Below are 17,866 nucleotides of genomic sequence, written 5' to 3'. Positions count from 1 at the left end.
GTGTTGTTCATGTTTCTCGTATGTCAATAAACACTTTACAGCTTAGCTGGGGGTTGTGATCCTTGCTAGTGAAAAATTTCTCTGCCAAATTTTATTTGTCTACTTAATTCAAATGTTCAAGGGGGTGCTGTAAAGCCTTTGTAAAATATAGCTATATGTGACTGACCGTGGATAAACCAGTTACAAGTCTACCCGGAGACATTTTGAGTTATTCACAGATTCTGAAAGCTATACAATGATGTCTCACTCATGCACATCTGATAATATTTGAGTAAGTTGTGGTCATTTGAATGTATACAACTCTCAAAACTTTTCACTGAGAAAACTGCCTCTAAAGATTCTCCCCTGAGTGAGCCCAGAGTCACAGGGGGGCTCATTTGCATCTCATTGAGATAAGCCCTCCCCCTGTCACTAAAGACTCAAGAGGAGTGTTGTTTTTGATGTGAACTGGACTTGAATCAGAATTAGAAGTTACTATATTGAAATGGAAATACTTTGATGCTATTTTGATGCCTTTTATAATCCACGAATCAGAATCAGAATAGGGTTTATTGCCATTTGTCGATAAACAGAATTCACAGGTGATTCAGTGCAACACAAACAGCAAAACATTGAACACTGAGCACTGTCGGCGTGCTCGTTTATGAAAGAAGGGGCAAGTATCAGAAAGTTAAAATCAATCAGATGTTTAATCCCTGCCATCTACAAGACTAATACAGATAAACGGAGCGCTAACCTAAAATGTCCCTATCAAATGTGTGGCGTCTTACACGGGCGGTCCGGAAGCGCCGAAATCCCTGCTCCGCGTTATATTTATAATGTCTGTCTGTCTGTCTGTCTGTCTGTCTGTCTGTCTGTCTGTCTGTCTGTCTGTCTGTCTGTCTGTCTGTCTGTCTGTCTGTCTGTCTGTCTGTCTGTCTGTCTGTCTGTCTGTCTGTCTGTCTGTCTGTCTGTCTGTCTGTCTGTCTGTCTGTCTGTCTGTCTGTCTGTCTGTCTGTCTGTCTGTCTGTCTGTCTGTCTGTCCGTCCGTCCGTCCGTCCGTCCGTCCGTCCCTCCCTCCCTCCCTCCCTCCCTCCCAGAGAACTATTGAGTTTTAAAAAACAGCACTCAAACAAGGTCTACAACGCAGAAATGATTAGCAGAAGGACAGAAAAACAATAAAATGTAAAAAGGTTATCTAGAAGAAATGTTCTTTAAAGAGTCTCTCGTGGCAGGGGTAATCTGAGATAGACCATTCTCCTTTTGCCACTGGTTTCACTGCGTGGGAGGTCCTGGCTTTGACAGTGAATGGACCAGAGGTTCAGTCCAAGATCTCCGGAGCACTTTCAGGAGAACCTTGCCGGGCAGAGGTTCAGCCGGAGCAGGGACCGCCTCCTTGTGGATCTGGGTGGAAAGACTAGATGCCAAGGCATGTTACTGATCCCAACAGAGTTTGTAGAAAACAGGAGAGGTGTAAACGTTATGATCTTTTTCTGGAGAGATGGCATGGTTCTTCCAGTCAATATTTCAAATGGGGTGCGTCCCGTTGCCCTGCAGTCAGTCTCTCTTACTGCAAGCAGAGCAAGGGGTAATGAATCAAGCCAATTCATGGCAGTGATAGCTAAAATTTTGCCATAAGTAATTTTAAAGTGCCATTGACGCGTTCAAAATTTCCTTTGGGACTGGGGATGATAACAGTGCCAAAAGAGTATCGAAGGCCAAGCATGGCTTCAACATTTTGCAGATAAACATTCTTAAAAGGGAACCATTGTCAGATTTGATTTGGAGCATGGATATGCTTAGAGAAAGTGGGAAAATTAGTCAATAATAGTCAAAAGGAAACATTTGCCACAAACTCTACTACTTATGTTAGTAAAATCAATGGTATACAGCTGTAAATAAATGTAACCGAGTTTTAATGTGTTAATATTATTTTCTACTTTTTATTAAGAGTATACGTTTTTTTATTATTATTATATTATAAGAGTTCTATAAGACTTTTGTATTAAGAGTGTTTTTTAGGGTTAATTATAAATTATCAGTTCTTTATTATTTACTTCTGTACCTTCTTCGTGTTGTAACACTGGAATTTCCCCTTGCTGATTTATCTTATCTTATCTTATTTTCCACTCCAGGCAATGTAGCACGGGCAAACTTTTCCATGTCGGGTTTCAGAGTGGCTTTTGGATTGAAATTTTGATGGACAAATTTTGACAGACAAAACAGGAATTACAATGGGCCCATGTGCAATGGGTCATTTTGGGGATGGTGCCAGGAGTGAGGTTAACATGTGACGGACCATGGGCTTCAGTTAATGCCGCGTCTAGCAGAAGTCCAGTGAGAAGAACAAGCTTCCCTTTGGGACCCCGCCAGAGGCCAGTTTTATCTTGATAACAGTGATAGTGTCCAATTAGCATGTTCTTCAGACTAACAGTCAGCTTGGGCTTTGACAATGGCGTCAGTAGATAATGTAGGTAGCAGTGGTGTGGAGAGCAGAAAGTTACTCACCATCTAAGGTGATATAACCTGCCGCTCTCTTGGCCAGGCAATCTGGGCCTCAGTGCCCCTGGAAACAAAGTCCTCTCCTTTGGTGTGGGCAGGGCATTTAACAAAAGTGATAGCTGAGGGCAACACAAGCGCATAATCTAACCTTTTGAGTAAATCTGCATGTCTGACTGGACCTCTTTTAGCTGTTTTGAAATTATTTCTTCTCCATTCTGCCAGGTAAGTGACTATGATACCCACGGCGTAAGCAGAGTCCAAGTAGATATGCACTGGTTGGTCAGTTGAGTCTTCAAAAGTTCCAAGATCAGAGAGTGTAGAAGAACACCAGTCCACAAAATAATTTCCTGCAGCCATCAGTAAAGAAAACTATGCCTTCAATTAGAGGTTTAAAAGGGAGATCAGATCGTGCCTTGGCCAAGGTCTTACTAAAGTAAGAGAAACAAAGTCATGAGGAGAACCCTCACAAGAGAGGTTCGAGGTTGTCAGCCATGTTGACACACTCCAGACACAAGTCCAGTCCAAGGTGGAAGTGTTCTTCTTCATTCGTTTCTCACGAATAAGTGCACGCAACGAGGCAGTGACCAACGCATAGTCAGGTATGAACAGGCGACTGTAGCCTCAGAGGCTAAGAAAAGAGAGCATGTGTCCACAGTCATGGGTTTAAGATGGGTCTGGATCATGTTTATATGTTCAGGAGAAATACAATTAACTACACTAGACACTGTTCATCCTAAGAACTTCACAGATCTCCTACAGCATTGTAGCTTCTACTGAGAGATTTTAAAGCCGCACTTGTGAAGCCTCAGCAAGACATCTTTGGTGGTGGACAGACACGTTGAGACAGTGGGAGCCGCCGGCAGGAGATCATCCACATACTGTATCAGTATGACTCTCTGGCAGCTGAAAGGTTGAAAGCACTTTCTTCAGCACTTGGTTAAAGATTCCAGGACTTAATTTAAACCCTTGTGGCCATCTAGTGTATTGTAGTTTCGCACCCGTTTGGGTGAAAGCAAAAACATGTCGGACCCCAGGAGACAGCGGGATGCAGAAAAAGGCATTGGCCAACTCATTGGTGGTAAACCACGTATGAGATGGTTCCAATGTTTGCAAACTCCTGTACGGGTCGAGTTCAGGGGGGTTCAGTGACTAGTTCATTAATTTCCCTAAAGTAAGAAGCAGGTCTAAATTTAGAGGGATCCTTCTCTAAAGGACATAAGTACAGGTAGAATTGGAGTGTTCATTGTTGGATGATGATAGTTCCAGCACACCAGCAGCTCACAACCCAGACCATGTCTCTGTAACTGGGTGTAGTTCCGTGGGATGCCAATCAGTCCTAAATCTTTCACCTGATGAGCCAGTGAGACCGCCAGGGACAAGTGTGACACGCTACCCTCAGACATTCTATTCCAATCCAATTGTTTTTTGATCAGCTGACAATAAGCAGTTACTCCTTCTTTTTCTACCAACATTTTATCACATGCTATAGTTTTAGTATGTCTGGAAATGTTAACATCAAATTTAGATTTAAGTACTTCATTCTTGAACCTCTCATAAAACAGAGTGCAATGGAGGGAGTCCTGTGGAGTGTGGTAGGAGGCCAGAGTGTCAATTCAGGGTCTCCATGCCAGGTACTGTGCAGCCACGCCCTCTGTGATGTCGGCCAGGCGGGCCCAGTAAATGTCAGCAAAAGTTTTGTGTCTCTTGGTCATGCCTTAATGGAGGGAGGCAGAGGGTTTGAGGGAAAGTATATCTGTAGAAGACTGAGGGAGAGAGCGAAGGAATTAGATTAAGACATGTGACATTTGATAAGATAAGATATTCCTTTATTGTCCACACATGGAGAAAGTTCATTGTTGCAACGCAGGTTGATACAGAGGAAAAGGACAGATAATTTATAGGAAGTTTAAAAAAATACTCTTAATAGAAGAACTCTTCATAAACAAAATCTCCTATAGACAGAACCTCTCATTTCTCAATAAGGAATGGAGGGGGAAAATAAAGATGAAATAAAATAAAAGCAGCTAGCGCAAGACAAAATAATACTAACAATAATAATGGTAAAATAAACTCTATTTACATCAGTTATATGCACATGAATGTGACATTATTGCGTGTCTATAATTGCTATTCTGCATTTGCAGAATAGCAATACTTTATTGTACATTTAATAAAGGGAAGTTAAGTAAATGATCTGTAATACATAGTACCTACTTTGCAAAGTCGAAGCTCTAATGCAATGGACTGCTGCATAGTTTTTGATAAACTCCAGCTGTGAGCGCCTCTTCTGAAAAGTGAAACAAATAAGTTTGGAACGAGCTAAACCGGCTAACGCGGGCTACAGTAAAAAACAGTAAAAAAAACACGAAGATACAGACATTACACCGTCCCAAAACAGCTAGTTTCAAGAGAGTACGTGATGGTAATTATTCAGTAGTAGTCACATTAAATTCAAGCCCGTATTTATAACATAGAGTGCGCTGAAGCAGCATGTTAGCTTAGCATTGCTGTCTCTGCTCCGGTACCCGAGGCAAAAGTGACGAGGCTACTAAAGTGACATCACGAAACCACCTTAAAACACAGCGTTAAAGCAATACTTTAGAGTAAAGTACCTCAATTCCGTTGCAATGTAGTCCAGGGAATGTAAGCTCTGAAGACAGTCTGGAGTAATGAATAATGTCTCTGAGAGGAGAACACGGAGGACACATAGCTGTAGCCATGTGGTTCGCAGCTGATTGGTGGAAAAAGATCAACAATGCGCTGGCTAGAAAAAGGTGACGCCCCGAGGAGCGCTTGAAAAAGACCCGAAAACTACCCATTTTTAACAGCTTAATGTATATGTTTAGGACAGCCAATAGTGTTATCTGAAGCACACAGGGGCTCATTCATAACTTCAACCAGCACATTCTGCAAAAAAACGAAAATCACACATTTGAAAAAAATAGCTTTATCTCTGTTTGGTCCGAGCCGACTTGTGGCGGTTTTTCCCGTGGTCGATCACATATATACTGTACATCATGGCGTTCAGGTCATCATTTTGCACAAAACGTATATTTGTACCGGGAAATAGGACATCATGCCAGTGATGTGCAAGTATAAAACTTTTCACTTAAAAACATTTACATTTTTGTAAACGAGGTTGCCACACCCACATTTGGAATCTAAATTGCAAATAATTACTAATCGCACCTGGGTCTAGGTCATTTTGACACATTTTCAAGCCTTTAAGGCTCATAATATAATTTTTGAAATTTTAAGTGGCGCTAGCGAGTAATTTTGCGTCATTATTTCTTCAAATTTTCACCGATCCTGAATTTTTGGTTGAAAAAATATATAATTTTCGTTGACGTTCAGGGGGTCAAAATTAGGGTGGTTTGTGGGAGAAAAAAATAATAAGGCTGTTTGCCATAAAACTAGCCGACTGAAAAAAAAAATATCAGCATTTATCAGAAGCCCTTTATGATGACAACAATAACAAGGCCGTTTACGTCGCCCGGATCGGCGTCACCGGGGCCCCATCCTGGAGCCAGGCCTGGGATGGGTGCTCGATGGCGAGCGCCTGGTCTTTCCCCACGGGGCCCGGCCGGGCACAGCCCGAAAGAGCGACGTGGGGCCGCCCTCCCGTGGGAGGATCCATAATGGGCCGGTGCAGAGAGATCTGGGCGGCAGTCGACGGCAGGGGTCTCGGCGATCAGATCTCCGGACACAAGAGACTAACTCTGAGGACATGGAATGTCACCTCGCTGGGGGGGAAAGAGCTTGAGCTTGGGCGGGAGGTTGAGCGATATCGACTAGATATAGTGGGCCTCACCTCCACGCACAGTTTGGGCTCTGGAACCCATCTCCTCGAGAGGGGCTGGACGCTCCACTTCTCTGGTGTTGCCCGCGGGGAGACGTGACGGGCTGGTGTGGGCTTGCTTATAGCCCCTCAGCTCAGCCGTCACGTGTTGGAGTTCACCCCGGTGGACGAGAGGGTCGCGTCCCTTCGCCTTCGGGTGGGGGACAGGTCTCTTACTGTTGTGGCGGCCTACGGGCCAAACAGCACTGCAGAGTACCCGGCCTTCTTGGAGTCCTTGGGAGGGGTACTGGACAGTGCACCGACTGGGGACTCCGTTGTTCTACTGGGGGACTTCAACGCCCACGTGGGCAATGGAGAGGGGTGATCGGGGAGAACGGCTTCCCCGATCTTAACCCGAGCGGTGATCAGTTATTGGACTTCTGTGCTAGCCACGGATTGTCCATGATGAACACCATGTTCAAGCACAAGGGTGTCCATCAGTGCACAGGACACCCTAGGCCGGAGGTCAATGATCGACTTTGTTGTTGTGTCATCTGACCTCCGGCCGCGTGTCTTGGACACTCGGGTGAAGAGAGGGGCAGAGTTGTCTGTTCTATTCACAGTTTTTATGGACAGAGTTTCTAGGCGCAGTCAATTGTTGGAGGGTGTCCGGTTTGGGGACCACAGGATCTCATCTCTGCTGTTTGCAGACAATGTTGTCCTGATGGCTTCATCAAACCCGGACCTGCAACATGCGGTTTGCAGCAGAGTGTGAAGAAGCTGGGATGAGAATCTGAGACCATGGTTCTCAACAGGAAAAAGGTGGCTTGCCCTCTCCAGGTGGATGGGGAGCCCTTGCCCCAAGTGGAGGAGTTCAAGTATCTCGGGGTCTTGTTCACGAGCGAGGGAAGGATGGAACTTGAGCTTGAAAGGCGGATTGGTGGAGGACTGTTGTGGTGAAGAAGGAGCTGAGTCGAAAGGCAAATCTCTCAATTTACCGGTCAATCTACGTTCCTGCCCTCACCTATGGTCATGAGCTTTGGGAAATGACCGAAAGGACAAGATCATGGGCACAAGCGGTTGAAATTAGTTTCCTCCGCCGGGTGGCTGGGCGCTCCCTTAGAGATAGGGTGAGGAGCTCAGTCACACAGGGGGCGGGGAGCCCGGAGTAGAGCCGCTGCTCCTCCACGTCGAGAGGAGCCAGCTGAGGTGGTTCGGGCATCTGTTTTGGATGCCTCCTGGGCGCCTCCCTGGGGAGGTGTTTTGGGCATGTCCCACCGGGAAGAGGCCCTGTGGAAGACCCAGGGCACGCTGGAGGGACTATGTCTCTCGGCTGGCCTGGGAACGCCTCGGGATTCCCCGGAGGAGTTGGAAGAAGTTTCTGGGGAGAAGGAAGTCTGAGAGTCCCTGCTTAGGCTGCTGCCCCCGCAACCGGGCCCCGGATAAGCAGAATAAGATGGATGGATCGAAAATTGCCCTATGTAAATCTATTGTTGAGAACTACAAGAGAAATCAACATTCTTCTTGTGACACTCTCAGGCCCAGTGTCTCCTGATCACTAGCTTGCTGTTCCCCTGTATTGACCTTGTGTTCTTCAGGAGTGACCCATGCCTCCGTGTGGGCAGCGTGCATCTCCTTCCTAAGCGCTGCCGTGCCACCCGCCCTTCGCACCTCCGCTCAGGGCATCCTCCAGGGCCTGCACCTTGGACTGGGACGTGGCTGTGGAGCCATGGTTGGTGGAGTCTTCGTCAGCTACTTTGGTAACTTATATTTCTGTTAAAAGGTACGGTATCACTTAAGAATAAGGCATAGATATACATTTTAATCATTGACAAACACACTGATTTTATAACAAATTACTAGGGTTAGGATTAGGTGTTAGGGTTAGTGTTCGGGGTTGTTAATGTTAAGGATTAGTTTATTTGTGTTAATGAATTAGTTATTTAGTACTAAACATTCATAAATGCTTTGTAATATGCCTTATAGTTAATGATCAGTTAGTTTTTGTTCATGATTAGTAAATAATTTTAAACATTTGTTTTATTTTATTTTTGACAATGATTAGGTAATGATTAACAAGCATTTATAAAAGCTTTGTATATATGCCTTATTCCAGAGCTTGAGGCTCAAGTGTTTTCACCTACCGCCTGTCCCTGCCCTTATCCCTGTACTTAGTTGTGAATATTTGAACAATTTAAACTCTGAACTGAAAACTCCTGCACTCTCACTATATACACTCACGCTCCATTTAATTTATTGGAATGATTGACAGTTGACGGTTCCTCTGACCGACATAAAATATCTAGTTTAAATTATGGAAAAAGTTAACATTACATTTTTGTTATGTGTGGCAAATTGATGCATTTTGTCCAGGTGCTGCAGAGACCTTCAGAGGCATTGGCATGGCTTCGCTCCTGATCCTTCTGATATTTGCCTTCATCCAGTGTATGACTGGAGAAGCCGAGGAGAAAGGTGACATACAGTTTTATTGATACACACATGCTCTAGATCAGGGGTGGGCAAACTTTTTGACTCGAGGGCCACATTGGGTTCTAAAATTTGACCGGGGGGCTGGGCCAGGAAAATATGGTGTGTTTGTGTGAACTAATTACTATAAATTACACGCAAGATTTGACCTGTAACTTGTAACAAAGCAAACAAATGCAAAACTCAATGTACAAATTGTCCTGCTTTAGAACTAATCACAGCTGTCTCTAGTGTCCCCTCTGTCCTTGATGACTCTGTGTGAGCTAATTTACCTGTTTATTCACATCTGGATCATCTGCTCCCGAGCGCGTACTCGTCGAGTGAGTGTTACGTTGTGACATGAGATATTTACACAGAAATTGGTCCAGATAATGATGCACATGTGTCTTTTGACTCGTGAGTCAGGTCTGGCCAAGAAAGTCTAATTTACACAATAGTGACACGCCAGTCTTCTGAATGCGCCCGCGGTCCGCTGCGCTGCGGGACTAATAAGACTAATTTCTCAGTGAATATGATTCTGATTGTAATAAAACACACAGCGTTTTGAAACTAAAAATATAGAGAACACGACGTGTCCCCTGCAGGGCCGGCCCAGCCTATAAGCGAACTAAGCAGACGCGTAGGGCCCCGATGCGTTAATAGGGCTCCCAATCTGGCAACCCGTCTTATGCGAAGTGCAAGCGCAGCGTGCGCCACTAGTGTAGTAGCGCTGCTGGCGCGGCAGCGCACACAGCGGTAACATATAACACACAAACTGCATTTATTTGTAATGACAATCTGGCAACCAAGACACCAAACCTGCGCTGATTGGGCAACTTCATTGTGCGCGAGCAGAACGAGAGCAAAACATAAACACAACACAACGTGGGCCTCATGTCCAGAAGAATATATCCCCCCGATGCCGAAAAACGAAAGAAGAAACTTCTTGACGATGTAAAGAAACTGCAAACTCAACAACACTCTCCAGGTATTGAACTTATCTTATAAAGAGACGGTTAATGCTGCTTTTTGAAACAACACGAGTCTGTCACGTTAGTTCGCTCAGGCTGGAGGCGACGAGAGCTCTGAGCACAATATGTCTGAATGAAAGATAATAAGCTTAACATTTACACCAACCCCGTAGTGTTGGGTGCAGGTGAGGCCGGTGAGGGGCGTCTATGCCCCGGTCACTAAGAGGCGGAGATCCGGTCCGGACAAGCGCCGTCTCGTCCAGAACCTCTGACGTGAAACTTTGGAGTTAACAGTGTGCGGCCCCTGTCCCGGGCCCCTGTGCAGCCTCAGTTAGAGATGAGCGGGTTTGAGTTTGCGTCCCTCTCTCTCACATCACCATGTGTGAGATCAATCGTGACTCGTGATGTCTGTTTTACTTTGACTTCTTAAAGTGCAATGAGAGGAACGTAAAGGTGCAGGAGTCCAGTGTGTGGTGTTCTGATCAGAACAAACGTTTATATTGTAATTAACTTTTAATAGAGCAATAAAACATTTAAATTGATTTAAAAAGCATCATTAGACTATTTGTTATAAATTATAATAAATTGATAGTGAAAAATAACCAGACATATGATATGATTATGATTACGTCTGTTATAGAATAATATTATATATTTTTATATAAAAGTGGCAAAGTTGCAGAAACGCAGTCTCTTCACAATAGCGAGGTTTGGACCTTCACTTCTCGTTCTGTTCATTCTCTGGGAATAACATGTTTGCACTGTGTAGCTTTATGAGTGTTATCAAGCAATGCTTATGCCATTTGTTTAATTTAATATAACTTGTTTTGTCACTTTAGCAAGAAGTAACAGTTGGGAGCAGTAAAAGATAAATTAGTAAGGATAACTATTAATTTTACATTTTCAGTTAAAATGAATCAATTTGATCATAATTATTTTTCATAGCCATTATTGTATTGAGTAATTTAGTACACTAATGTATTAATAACTGGCTTTAGTCATTTTCTCCTGGCACAATTTCATCACATCATCATTTTATAGCATTACAACCTCAACATTTGACTCTTATTTTAGCCGGCTGGACCACATTAAAATGCACCAGAAGACCCAAAAAGGTCTGAAAATCTCCCCCAGACCCCCCTGTTCATTAATTTAAACTGCTAATGTGGCTGTCGACCCTTAACGCCCACAAATATGCCCAAAAACGTATCTGGGACGTGTGTTATTTGTACAGGGAGTAGAGGTGATGTCAGCGGAATACGAAGTTGCATTGTGGGATTTAAGTTATCAATATTTGAGCTTGTGAGGTGCTGAGAATAAATTAACTGGCAAACATATGCCCTGGAGTTTGGGTGCGCTTTGTTTGCGTTGAAGAAAGTTCCCATATGTGAATTGTTTACTGACAATGGCAATAAAACTGATTCTGATGACGTGGTGAGGGGCCCCCAAAAATGTTTTCGCTTAGGGCCCCCTGAAGGCTTGGGCCGGCCCTGGTCCCCTGGACAGTGCTTCTACTGTTCGCAAGAGTCTTCTACAGTGTGTCAAACTCTGGCGTTTCCTGCTTGATTGCCCCCGGTGGCCGTTTGTGGTGAATTTTATTTTCTTAGATGTTCTTATGTGCGCGCACTTTGTGCGAGCAGTGCGCAATTGCACAGGCGCGCAGTTTAGAGGGAACAGTGCCATCTCTTGGGGAAATGTGGGCATTACAGGCGAAAGGTAAAATGAACGGCCAGCCACAGTATCGTGAATTCGAATCCCAACTCCGACATTTGCTGCATGTTCTTCTTTCTTTCTCATTCCATCTACTGTCTCATTCCATCTACTGTCTAATAAAGCCTACAGCCTTTTAAATCATATTTTAATATTACTTGGACAAGCTTGGCGGGCCGGATTGAAAGGCCCGCGGGCCGTAGTTTGCCCACCCCTGCTCTAGATTGTATTCTGTGTACTACTGTCTTAAATGATCTACATTTTGAGATAACATTTTCAATTTATTTTTGCATATTAGAGCAGATGCATTAGAGAGAAGAGCAAGAAAAACTGAACTGAAGCTAAAGTATTCCAAAAATTCCGTGTCTTTCAGACACATTTGAGAGAGAGAGCGTCTCTTGGAGACACGGGACATTTGCAGTGGAATACTTGAATATTTGCACCCTTTGTTATTAGGGCTGGGTACTTTTATACGGTATACCTATTGTATGTATGCTACAGACAAAAGTTAAGTTACAATTAATCTGAAACCATTTTGGTAGACAACCGCTGTTGTGATTCTGGGCGCTGAAAAAATGAATTGAATTGAAATTAAAATCTTGTTTTAGGTGCCTGTTGGCCCCGAAGAACAAAAGCATGTAGTTTATTGCCATAGTATACCCCTTAGCAGAAATCTGGAAAAAACATACCCAGAACTACCAGTGATGTGGATTGGTATCATAAATCCTTTACTGTCAGCGTTAGCCCGTTTCTTTTTAAATGCACCAGTGTGCATATTTCAGGACAGCTTAGCAAAAACAAACTGCTCCTCTTTGAAAATAAATCCAATTATTAGTCCGAATGAAAGGTCCAAAACCCATCTTCTCTTTGGTTTACTTCTTAAACTCTGCCAAAAGTGTACTACAGATAAAGCAAGCCAGTGTTCTCGCTGAGGGACTTTAGCATGGCGGCACAGCGCGCACACATGGCGGACACACGCTGCACACACATGCGCACACACATGGCCACACACGCGCGCACACAAGGCATGGGGCGCACACATGGCAGGGCGCACATGGCGCGGCACACACGGCGCTCGCTCACACAGTGATCTTAGCGTCGTAGTACTTTTCACTACCGTGTAGTACCATGCTCGCGCCGCGTGCTCAGAACACCAGGAGAAGTAGAGGTAAACAACACGAAAGATGGAGTCACCAACGAAGGGTATGTGAGTTTGGGTTGTGGTCACATGGTGATACATTTCTTCATTACGACTGGACTTCCCTCCCTTTTACGATATTTTTCTTAATCAGGTTTTGGGTGCGATGCCGGTTTCCAGCATGCACCATTTTCAGTGGTTTTGTGGTTCTTGTGTATGTTTGTTGTTTTTGATATTAAAATATTGTATTGATCTCACCGATCTATACAATCAACCCAATGAGCATCAGCAGTGTTACAAGTAGCATCATTCAATGTCATACTGAACCCTATCATCCATCCATCCATCCATCTTCTGCCGCTTTATCCGGGGCCGGGTCGCGGGGGCAGCAGTCTGAGCAGGGACTCCCAGACTTCCTTCTCCCCAGACACTTCCTCTAACTCCTCCGGGGGGATCCCGAGGCGTTCCCAGGCCAGCCGAGAGACATAGTCTCTCCAGCGTGTCCTGGGTCTTCCCCGGGGCCTCTTCCCGGTGGGACATGCCTGAAACACCTCCCGAGGGAGGCGCCCAGGAGGCATCCGGAACAGATGCCCGAGCCACCTCAGCTGGCTCCTCTCAACGTGGAGGAGCAGCGGCTCTACTCCGAGCTCCCCCCGTGTGGCCGAGCTCCTCACCTTATCTCTAAGGGAGCGCCCAGCCACACGGCGGAGGAAACTCATTTCGACCGCTTGTATCCGCGATCTTGTTCTTTCGGTCACTACCCAAAGCTCATGACCATAGGTGAGGGTAGGAACGTAGACCGACCGGTAAATAGAGAGCTTTGCCTTTCGGCTCAGCTTCCTCTTTACCACAACGGTCCGATGCAGCGACTGCATCACTGCAGCCGCTGCACCGATCCGCCTGTCGATCTCACGCTCCATCCTTCCCTCACTCGTGAACAAGACCCCGAGATACTTGAACTCCTCCACTTGGGGCAAGGACACCCCACCCACCTGAAGAGGGCAAGCCACCTTTTTCCGGTCGAGAACCATGGCCTCGGATTTGGAGGTGCTGATTCTCATCCCAGCCGCTTCACACTCGGCTGCAAACCGTCCCAGTGCATGTTGCAGGTCCGGGTTTGATGGAGCCATCAGGACAACATCGTCTGCAAACAGCAGAGATGAGATCCTGTGGTCCCCAAACCGGACCCCCTCCAACCCCTGACTGCGCCTAGAAATTCTGTCCATAAAAATTATGAACAGAACCGGTGACACAGGGCAGCCCTGGCGGAGTCCAACATGCACTGGGAACAGGTCTGACTTACTGCCGGCAATGCGAACACAGCTCCTGCTCCGGTCATACAGGGACCGGACAGCCCTGAGCAAAGGGCCCCGGACCCCGTACTCCCGGAGCACCCCCCAAAGGACACCCCGAGGGACACGGTCGAAAGCCTTCTCCAGATCCACAAAGCACATGTGGACTGGTTGGGCAAACTCCCATGAACCCTCGAGCACCCGATGGAGGGTATAGAGCTGGTCCAGTGTTCCACGACCGGGACGAAAACCACTCTGCTCCTCCTGAATCCGAGGTTCGACTATCGGTCGGATTCTCCTCTCCAGTACCTTGGAATAGACCTTACCCGGGAGGCTGAGGAGTGTGATCCCTCTGTAGTTGGAACACACCCTCCGGTCCCCCTTCTTAAATAGAGGGACCACCACCCCGGTCTGCCAGTCCAGAGGCACGGTCCCCGAACGCCACGCGATGTTGCAGAGACGTGTCAACCAAGACAGTCCTACAACATCCAGATACTTTAGGTACTCAGGGCGGATCTCATCCACCCCCGGAGCCCTGCCACCGAGGAGTTTGCGAACAACCTCAGTGACTTCAGCTTGGGTGATGGATGAGCCAGCCTCCGAGTCCCCGGTCTCTACTTCCTCTTCGGAAGACGTGACTGAGGGATTAAGGAGATCCTCAAAGTATTCCTTCCACCGTCCGACGACATCCCCAGTCGAGGTCAGCAGGCCTCCACCCGCACCGTAAACGGTGTTTGTGAGACACTGCTTCCCCTTCCTGAGGCGCCGGACGGTTTGCCAGAATTTCTTTGGTGCCGACCGATAGTCCTCCTCCATGGCCTCCCCGAACTCCTCCCAGGCCCGGGTTTTTGCCTCTGCGACAGCACGAGCCGCGGCTCGCTTGGCCTGCCGATACCCGTCGATGACCTCCGGAGACCTACAAGCCAGAGTGGCCTGATAGGCCTCCTTCTTCAGTCTGACGGCATCCCTTACTTCCGGTGTCCACCACCGGGTTCGGGGGTTGCCGCCACGACAGGCACCGGAGACCTTGCGACCACAGCTCCGAGCAGCCGCATCAACAATGGAGGCGGAGAACATGGTCCACTCGGACTCAATGTCCCCAGCCTCCCCCGGGACATGGGAGAAGCTCTCCCGGAGGTGCGAGTTGAATACCCTACTGACAGAGGGCTCCACTAGACGTTCCCAACAGACCCTCACAATGCGCTTGGGTCTGCCAAGTCTGTCCGGCTTCCTCCTCCGCCAGCGGATCCAACTCACCACCAGGTGGTGATCGGTTGACAACTCTGCCCCTCTCTTCACCCGAGTGTCCAAGACACGCGGCCGGAGGTCTGATGACACGACAACAAAGTCGATCATTGACCTCCGGCCTAGGGTGTCCTGGTGCCACGTGCACTGATGGACACCCTTGTGCTTGAACATGGTGTTCGTTATGGACAATCCGTGGCTAGCACAGAAGTCCAATAACTGAACACCGCTCGGGTTCAGATCGGGGAAGCCGTTCTTCCCGATCACCCCTCTCCAGGTGTCACTGTCATTGCCCACGTGGGCGTTGAAGTCCCCCAGTAGAACAACGGAGTCCCCGGTCGGTGCACTGTCCAGTACCCCTCCCAAGGACTCCAAGAAGGCCGGGTACTCTGCACTGCTGTTCGGCCCGTAGGCCGCCACAACAGTGAGAGACCTGTCCCCCACCCGAAGGCGGAGGGACGCGACCCTCTCGTTCACCGGGGTAAACTCCAACACGTGGCGGCTGAGCTGAGGGGCTATCAGCAAGCCCACACCAGCCCGCCGCCTCTCCCCGCGGGCAACACCAGAGAAGTGGAGCGTCCAGCCCCTCTCGAGGAGATGGGTTCCAGAGCCCAAACTGTGCGTGGAGGTGAGGCCGACTATATCTAGTCGGTATCGCTCAACCTCCCGCACAAGCTCAGGCTCTTTCCCCCCCAGCGAGGTGACATTCCATGTCCCCAGAGTTAGTCTCTGTGTCTGGAGATCTGGTCGCCGAGGCCCCTGCCATCGACTGCCGCCCAGATCTCTCTGCACCGGCCCCTTATGGATCCTCCTGCGGGTGGTGGGCCCACGGGAGGGCGGCCCCACGTCGCTCTTTCGGGCTGTGCCCGGCCGGGCCCCGTGGGGTAAGACCCGGCCACCAGGCGCTCGCCATGGAGCACCCATCCCAGGCCTGGCTCCAGGATGGGGCCCCGGTGACGCCGATCCGGGCGACGTGAACTGCCTTGATTGTGTCGTCGTCATAAGAGGCTTCTGAACCGATCTTTGTCTGACCCGTCACCTAGGACCTGTTTGCCTTGGGAGACCCTACCAGGGGCATGAAGCCCCCGACAACATAGCTCCCGGGATCATTCGGGCACTCAAACCCCTCCACCACGTTAAGGTGTCGGTTCAAGGAGGAGAACCCTATCATTCATTCATTCATTCATTCATTCATTCATTCATTATCTACCGCTTTTTCCCATTAGGCCACCGTTATTTTATTACTTGGTTTACGGATTTTTAAATGAAATATATTGAACAGGTGGACGAAATAAAAATGGGTGAGTGTAACAGTAGATTTAGCGTGTTTTGCATTGGTAGAGCTGACGCTTCTAAGTGTGCACCCTTAGTCACGGAAAAACGCAATGGAGAAAATTTGGTAAGCGGGTTTAAAATCTATATTTGCGATATAAAGGATTTGGCGCGGCACTGTTACGTCAGTTTCCTGTACACAATGATCAAGTAAAGGGTAATCAAAGAGAACGAAGCAGAAACAGAGTATTTTCGTCTCGTTCAAAAAGGTGGAGGTTTATTCATGTGCACAGTGTATAAACACCCTCACTTTCCCTAAGACAAGTTCGTTCTGTCCCTAGCTGACTTTACAATTACAAAGTACACCTTTTATAGGCGGTAACACACATAATATAGTCACAAATCAAATCAGCTCCAAAAGAGATAGACCAGACCATCACGTCTGAGACGGGTCCAGCTATCTCTTCAGAGGTTAATCGAAGATTATTTCCACACCGAATCAGGTCCTGACGCATTAATTGATGATGAAGAGGCTCCGGACAGTAGATAATCAGTATAATCAGGACCCCATATTCTTATATCATATGCACACAGGAGAACAACACAGATATTAATTCCGTGACATGTCATGGCCTAAAACAACATCAGAATGACATGACATGACCCATTTTCTCCATTACAGCACGCAGCAGACAGGGAAACGGCCGTGCGCGTCTGCACATGCTCTTCCCCGGGACCGCGCACAGGGACGGAGCCGCTCCGTCACAGACTCCCGCAGGATTTTGGCGAAAAATTGCCTCAGACGCTCTTATCTTTTGACTTAATACCACTTTTTATATTTCATTTGATGCTATTTTGCGTTGTCGGCGGTACTTTATGAAAAAAAAAAGTGATAATTATTTTATTTATATTGTAGAAATCAATAATCTAAGTCCGTAAACCAAGTAATAAAATAATTGTGGGTGACTGGAGCCTATCCCAGTGACTTTGGCCTTTAGGCGGGGTACACCCTGGACAGTGGCCAACTCGTCGCATAGACATAGACACACAGATAACCTCTCACTTTACTCTCACATTCATTCACTAGGGCCAATTTAGAGTTGCCAATTTTTGCCTAACACATGCATCTCTTTGGATGGTGGGAGGAAGCCGGAGAACCCGGAGAGAACCCACAGTAACACGGGGAGGACACATCTCCAGAGAGCGATGGGTTCACCTCAGAGTGATATAAAGCATTGAGAGACACACTTACTCCTTTCCTTTTGGCAACTTTTAACTGGGCAAAAGAAGGGAAGGACCGATTGGATTGTGCCTCATATAGACCCATTTCTATTTTGAATGTGGACTTTGGTATATACACAATTATGTTCAAAATAATGTAACAAATATTTAATCCACAATGATCAAACAGGATTAATTAACAAACGGCAAACACAAGCCAACATTAGATGATCTTTCCACATAATGAATCATATACTAAAACGACAAAACAAAGCCTTAATAATTATTTTGA

General features: G+C 46.9%; 1 protein-coding gene across 2 annotated transcripts in view; it reads left to right on the top strand.

Annotated features, from left to right (window-relative positions):
• Positions 1 to 17,866, top strand: part of LOC140361146 (major facilitator superfamily domain-containing protein 6-A-like) — a 58,516-nt gene that overhangs the window by 20,440 nt on the left and 20,210 nt on the right. For both annotated transcript variants that reach the window (XM_072446794.1, XM_072446785.1), the window contains exons 5-6: positions 7,858 to 8,019; positions 8,633 to 8,731. In XM_072446794.1, coding sequence (XP_072302895.1) covers positions 7,858 to 8,019; positions 8,633 to 8,731 — 261 coding nt within the window. The remainder of the gene's footprint in view (positions 1 to 7,857; positions 8,020 to 8,632; positions 8,732 to 17,866) is intronic.

The sequence above is a fragment of the Eucyclogobius newberryi genome, unplaced genomic scaffold (genome assembly GCF_026437365.1).
Source record: "Eucyclogobius newberryi isolate DKJ021-1_F unplaced genomic scaffold, fEucNew1.0.hap1 SCAF_1, whole genome shotgun sequence".
Lineage (NCBI taxonomy): Eukaryota > Metazoa > Chordata > Actinopteri > Gobiiformes > Gobiidae > Eucyclogobius > Eucyclogobius newberryi.
This window is presented reverse-complemented; position numbering and strand designations above follow the sequence as displayed.